General features: G+C 46.2%; 1 protein-coding gene across 1 annotated transcript in view; it reads right to left on the bottom strand.

Annotated features, from left to right (window-relative positions):
- Window positions 1-7,291, bottom strand: part of TNKS (tankyrase) — a 254,549-nt gene extending 247,258 nt beyond the window's left edge. The window contains exon 1 of the mRNA XM_025206544.1: window positions 7,097-7,291. Coding sequence (XP_025062329.1) covers window positions 7,097-7,136 — 40 coding nt within the window. The 5' untranslated portion in view covers window positions 7,137-7,291. The remainder of the gene's footprint in view (window positions 1-7,096) is intronic.
- Between the last annotated feature and the right edge of the window lie 6 nt (window positions 7,292-7,297).

Here is a 7,297-nt window from a genome sequence, read left to right on the forward strand (position 1 = left end):
CCTCTCCCAGTCCCTCCTAAGTCCCTGCAGGTGCCCCTCCCAACCTGCAGGTCCCTGCCCCACAGCCCTGCTGGTGCCCCTCACTCCCGACCCACAGCCCCCTGCCCCCTAGACCTGCCGATACCCCTCACTCCTGAACCACAGCCCTGCCCGCCCAGCCCTGCTGCCCATGCGCGAACACACACACACACGACCTCCAACAGCCAGTCACCTTGCCCACTGCTCCTGGCCCCAAGCATCCAAGCTGCTTGTGCCTAGGAAAAGCAGAGGCAAAACAAAAACCTGGACATTTGCTTGCATTTTAAAAAGCCAGCTGGCCACAAGGACATATGGTAAGCCTATGTGGCCTGAAGCAGATACCAGGGAGGAAGAAAGAAGCAGCTTCTAACAGGCTTAGATACATCTTACATCTATATCTCAGCAAAAACACATTGTTAGCAAACTAGAGAACAAAAGTTCCTAGTGTAAGGTGATGAATGTATTTGCAATCACTATCACTCAACCAATCCTAAACTTTCACTTTTAAGAAATAAAATCTCTAGACCTTTTTCACTCCAAAAGATAGTTTTCAAAACAAATTGGGCATAAGCATGAAAACTTGCAGGCCTCATTTTAGAAGTTGTAAATTTAAGAAGTTCACAATAAGCGACCCTCGCCATTCACAGGGAATACGTTCTTGAGATCCCCATGAATGGCAAAATCCGTGAATACGGCACTGCATTTTTGAACATTATGAACGCAGTGCCCCCAGCAGCTGCGCGGGGGGGGGGGGGGGGGGGGGGGGGGGGGGGCGGCACGACATGGCGGACAGCTGTGCTGGCAATGGCAGGAGCCCGGCGGTGGCAAGTGCAGAGCTCCCAAGGCGCTCCTGTAAGTGCATTTAAGAGGCGGGTTCAGCATATGCAAATATTTGAAACCGCCAATGCTGAACCCACAAATAGCGAGGGTTTCCTGTAATTACCTCCCTATTCAACCCCCACCAGCAAGAGATACAAACAGGCAAGTAAGATTTTCATCCTCACTCTCATACTTTCCTCAAATATCTGCTTGCAAATTTAGCAGCATAGCTAATAGTACAAATCCAGGAAACTGAAGATGCCTCTCCCACATGGACTCTCCCTTTGAAGAGTTGAAGTTCCTCAAACAGACTGGAGAGGGAAAAGGAAGAGAAGAATACAAGTCCTGAAAACATTCAGAATTTCAAATGAATTTTCTGCTAGTTCCCATGTTATCTTGCCAATGACTACAAGCGACTTGGATGGAGGATTTAAAAGGTTTATGTATTAGCATTTACAGTCTCCCTTACCACTGCAGAAGAATCACACAATCCACCAGATGAACTGAGTTTAGGATTCAAACTATGTTATGCATGCATGCATGCCTTTACCCATAAGTGAACCAGTTTTATTCCTCCCTCTCTCCACATACAGAAAGATGACAAAGGGCACACCGCATCCTAGGCAGTACACAACTGTCTGTGATCTGTGACAGTCTGCAAATCTCAGGACATCAGGACCTATTACAGAAACAGGACCTCTGCCTCTCCCCAGTAAAAATGCCCACACAGGAAAGAGCCAGTCTATCACTGTACCACCATACTGTAGCAACTTGGAGAGAGAAAAATTACCTTATTTACTCAAGTATAAGATACCCCCCCCAATAATAAGAGTCTACATATGGAAAATTTATAACTGTTATAAGTTTCCAGGTACAGAATCTAATTACCGGAGATCTGCCTTGAATTTGTTCCCCTCCCACTGCTACAGTAGGAAAATTAATCTAGGGGGGTCAGGTAGCCCCTTCTGTCTCCTCCCAAATTCTTCCCCCTGCAGTCCCTTCCTTTCTGTGCCCCTCCCCTTACTGTCAGACCTTGTTCTTCCTGAGCACATAAAAATGAGGAACAATTTTGAAAACACTGACCTCGAAATAAACATACCAGTAGAAATTTGCATATAGTGCCCATAGACTCAGTTCTCCAGAACTATTGCATTTTACCTTTTTTTGACATTGCTGCAAGTTTTCATAGATTCATAGATGCTAGGGTCGGAAGGGACCTCAATAGATCATCGAGTCCGACCCCCTGCATAGGCAGGAAAGAGGGCTGGGTTTAGATGACCCCAGCTAGATGCCTATCTAACCTCCTCTTGAAGACCCCCAGGGTAGGGGAGAGCACCACCTCCCTTGGGAGCCCATTCCAGACCTTGGCCACTCGAACTGTGAAGAAGTTCTTCCTAATGTCCAGTCTAAATCTGCTCTCTGCTAGCTTGTGGCCATTATTTCTTGTAACCCCCGGGAGCGCCTTGGTGAATAAAACCTCACCAATTCCCTTCTGTGCCTCCGTGATGAATTTATAGGCAGCCACAAGGTCGCCTCTCAACCTTCTCTTGCAGAGGCTAAAAAGGTCCAGGTTCTCTAGTCTCTCCTCGTAGGGCTTAGTTTTAGCACAGGTAATCACAAACACACTTTTAAGTAGCACATTACCATGTACTTTGGCATCTACTTATATTACCTACTACTAGTCCAAAGCCAAAAGGCTCATGATTTACCATACAGGTCACTGGGCTGAGCCCCAGCATAGTCAACAGCAGTTCTAGCCATGGTTATCCCATGACTCAGCACTGCTCAGTATGTGCTTATACTCCAGATACCCCCACAAAGGATCCATATGCTAATCAGCTGCCCACTCATGACTGGACCCAGGTGCTCTTGTCAAGAGTCCTAGGATCCTCCAAAAATTATATGCAAATGAGGTGCAGGGCAACCTGCTCCACTACATAGGGGGTGGGGCCACACTAATCATACTTGACAGGCTGAGATAGGGGGCGACAATGAATCTGAGTGAACTGTGTGGGACCCCATTTAGTGATGTTGGCCAGGCATTTAAGACTGGTAAAGAAACAGAAATAATTGGAAATGGGAAAGAAAGCCATAGCTCAGCTGTGGGAGTGAACAAGTCTAAATGTATTCAATGTACTGGCTCACCATGACTTAAGAGTCAGACTTGAGGGGGACTCACTCAATGGGCACTACCATATATCTTATTCAGATGGGATGCACTAACCTATCCTTGTGGTAGGTTCCAATCAGTATATGTGCCCAATGTGGGCCATGCATTTTTATAGCTTGCTCAGTGTTGGCTGCATTTAATCAACTTTGTAGTTGGTTTCCATTACCAAGCACATGATGCTTTTGGCAGCAATTTAATGATGGACAGCATGTTTAATGAGGTTTCCTCAGATGCATATGTAAGATGAAGGGCTTCCTTTCCCCCCATGCTGACTGGGGGAAAAAATGCATCATGTATTCAAGTAAATACAATATATGACAACTAAAAAAACCAAAAACCCTTCTTAATCTGTAGAAGAGAGAGAAAAGTACACAGTTAAAAAATGATGTTGGAACCTCTGCTGAAATGCAGAATATGTAAATGTTCCTTTTGTTCTTGAATTCAGAACTTAATATTGATTCAGTTTTAAAAAACAATACATTTAGTTTCCAAACAAGTTCGCCCCTTTCTTCCACAGATGAAGTGGAACCACTGCACAGCCACATTCAGCAACCACATGGTGTAAATTTTAAGGAGACTTGTGGTGTACCAGCGGCTCAAGAGGTAAAGCATGTGCCACATATGCTGATAAAGCCGGAACTTTAGGAGAAAACTGAGGCAGTGCATTAGTTGGACCTGGCTCACCTAATGTCTCTATAAATCAGGTGCTTTAAGTGAGGCTTTTTTGGCACTTTCATCTAATAGGTGACTGAATCAGCTTTAGGTAAAAGCATCCAAAAGCCCCGCTGAAGCACCCAATCTGTATAGATGCTGCAGAGCCAGGCTGAACTAACACACTGCTTTTTCTGATAAAGCGCGGTTTTTTGGAGGGGTTTTTCCACATCTGTCTGTAGCCAGCGTTTCACAGCTCATTAAAGTGCCATCTGCATACACCATGGTATGTACTTCTGTTGCAAGCTCAGCTGGTATACATCCACAGGTTACTGGTAGAGTTCAGATCCCCCAAAAAGCCACCTTTAACTCTTTACGCTGACAATATATTTTTAAAAAAGGAAAAAAAAGACACTGTTATTTTGTAGCTGAAAACTGAACACTACACTTTATGAAGTCCCAAGAAGTGCCTCCTTAAGAAGTTATTTTTGTAAATGATCTTCTCAGCCTGGTTCTTGGGACTCGTGCTTCAAAATTTAAATACTGACCATCATGTGAACATAATAAATACATATCCATTATTAAAAATGCTTATATTGGAAGAGTAGAGACACTCCAGTCAGCACTTATGCATTGTTTCGCTGGATGCTGTATGAAGATACTGCAGTCCTGGTACATAGGAGTCAAAGCCTGCCCTAGCAGTTATATTTAACAGTCATGGAGGTAGTGAGCTGAGACTATAGTATATTCTAATAAAACTTCTTGCAATATTCTCACATTTCAACAGAAGTTTCAAAATCATCTTTAAACTCTATACCTGTATCTTAGCTTGCTCATTTTATGGTTATTCCCTTCCCTATTGGTTTTCATCTATACATCTTCTTCGGTAGCCAAACTCAAGTTCTGTAGACACAAGTCTTTTCTACCTACCTGTACAATTTAGCAACCCCAGATTAAGGCCACTAGGAACTACCCCAAGACAAAAATATCAGCACCCCTAAAGTTTCAATACAAATGTGTTCTGTTTAATGCACCCCTGTTAGTATCTCTCCACCTTATTGCACTTTAAGGGATTTATTTCTTGTACAACTAATAAGGAATAAGGTTTTTCCTGTTTCTTTTGGAAATTCTTCCCCTCCACCAGTCTTTCCATTTTTAAATTCCAATGAGTTCAAAGCATCACATCCCACATCTCTTTGAGGCAAGGGGAGGCTTGAAAAGCTTGCTCTTAATTGACTTCCCACCTACCCACTTCACAATTGAAGCATTCTAGCAACATACATTCCCAGGCCAGCCACCATCTCAGTCAAGGATAGGACTTATTTTGAAGCCAATGGCAAGAGGAAACAGAAAACTACTTAGAGTCCTCTCTCCCTTCTTTTCAGACACTATAAAGTGACTTCATGAGAGACAGACTTCATCTTCCTAACTAAGATTAAGAGTATACCAAAAATAAAAGATAGCTCAGACAGAGAGCAGCTGTAGAGGTTAATACAAGCTACCTAGCCAGAGTAATGGTACCAAAATACATAGTTAGCCATGTTAGCCTGAAATCAAACAGACCTATCTGTCCCCCTTCAGGGGCATGGACCTAGGCCAGGTGCAGACAAAACACAGCCTGCAGGACAAATCCAGCCCACCAGGCCATTCTATCCAGCCAACAGGGCACCTAAGAAGTTTAGAAACTTAATATTTATCTGCTCCTGGCTGCCTGTCAAAGACAACAGGAGCCAGGGGCAGTAGGACCCAGGGAAGCTGGCAGGACCCAGCACCAAGACCAGCCAGCCAGCACCCCCCTCTGGAAGCCTCTGCCTGAGGCCACTTTCACTGCTTGCCTCCAGGCTGGACTGCACCGGTACCCTGGAGCTAAGACCATGAGAGAGAGACAGACAGAGAGAGCTCATAGCGTGAGTACCACACATATACCCACACCCCCCCCACCTCACACTGCCATACATGCAGACACTCATACCCCCTCACACACCCTGCCCCCACAAACCCTACCCACACTCCACATATCCACACACACATGTTCCCTCACCCCACGCACATTTCCATGCCCCCCCACACCCTCCCCATACCTGACAGTATTCAAGAGTAAGACTTCATTTTAAGCTATTGTGCAGTCACCTCTGTGTACACCAAACAAACATGTAAATCAGGACAAAATATTTTTTTAAATCAAATTAATGAATGTTGTAGATGTTTGATTTTTAGAATATAATTTGGTATTTTTCTGGTTCTGAGATGGCAAAACCCCTTGCTGAAACGAGTATTTCCAGGGCGGGAGTAGGGACAACTTGTGGTAGCAAAGGTAGGGAGTTAGGGAGCAGGACTTCTGGTCCCAAAATGGCAACCAGGGGGCGGGGCACCTGTCAAGGGGCAGGGCTACCCATGTGGCCTTCGACAGCTTGCCAAAACTCAGTAAGCGGCCCTCCACCCAAAATAACTGCCCGCCCCTGGCCTGGGCCCACCATGCAACCTGTTAGCCTCCCTCACACAGGGAGGCTACAGAAAAGGATGCCAATTGATTGCTGAGGACAAATGATAAAAAACCAGGGACAGAAGTGGAGGTCAAAGGTTCCAAACAAGAGTGCCAAGGGGGGGGACACCGAGCAAAGTGCATCGGACAGCACCCGCTGGCCCTCAAATGAGTCCAAGGAGCCAGCGGACACTGCCCAGTGATACGCTGCTTGGAGACAAACAAAGTAGGGCAAGGCTGAAGTCAAACAGAAGGCAAGGAAGACTTGCACCTTACAGACTAATGAAAGTATACTATGTAGATACATACCATAAGCTTTTGTGAGCTGAAGACATGTGCTATATATATCTACTTTAGACCAGTCTTATAAAGTGCAAATATAGTACCAACAAGTTGTTCTGTTAAATACAACAAAAGCGATCTCAAGTCTATTCAACATTTTGTTTTGAGGAGAAAGAGCTATTGGCTTTTCATGTAATGAAAAGCATTTCACAGTTACCAAGAGCAGAACCTGTAACATGCACCAAGTCACAAAGGCTATGGCATGTTCAGAGCCATCTGACAGAGAACAAAACTCTTGTCTTCCCAACAGGTAACCCTAGTATAAGCAATTCAAACTGACATTTGATCAATCAAGCTATGAGCTCCACACACATCCACAAACACACTTGACAACAGCCAATGGCCCCTTGGCACGAGAGTTCCTCCAGGCAGGGGCTACAGGAGGAAAGAAAGGACCCAGCAAAACCACTCGGGGAGTGGAAGGGAGGAAATGGTACAGGCACTGTTAGCCTTGCACCGCAAACAACCAGGGTTACATCATTCCCAGGAGAGTTTCTCCCGGGACAGCAAATGTCTGTACAGGCTGCAATGGGAAACTGCAAGTCTCCAGCCAGCCTCAGGCCGGGGGCTGGGTCACCACCTCCCCCCGCAGCGGGTCCCCAACTCTCACCCACCGGCGGCGAAGTGCAGGGGGGTGGATTTCCGCCCTGCCATGTCCTTGGCGTTGACGTTGCCCGCGTCCACCAGGCGCTTCACGCGGGTGACGTCCCCATTGCGGCAGGCCTCCAGCAGCTCGCGGAAGGCGCCGCTGCCGGCCCCAGGCCCGGCCAGCTGCTCCGGGCTGTCGGCCGCGGGGCTGGAGGCGGCGGACGACG

The sequence above is a fragment of the Alligator sinensis genome, unplaced genomic scaffold (genome assembly GCF_000455745.1).
Source record: "Alligator sinensis unplaced genomic scaffold, ASM45574v1 scaffold989_2, whole genome shotgun sequence".
NCBI lineage: Eukaryota > Metazoa > Chordata > Crocodylia > Alligatoridae > Alligator > Alligator sinensis.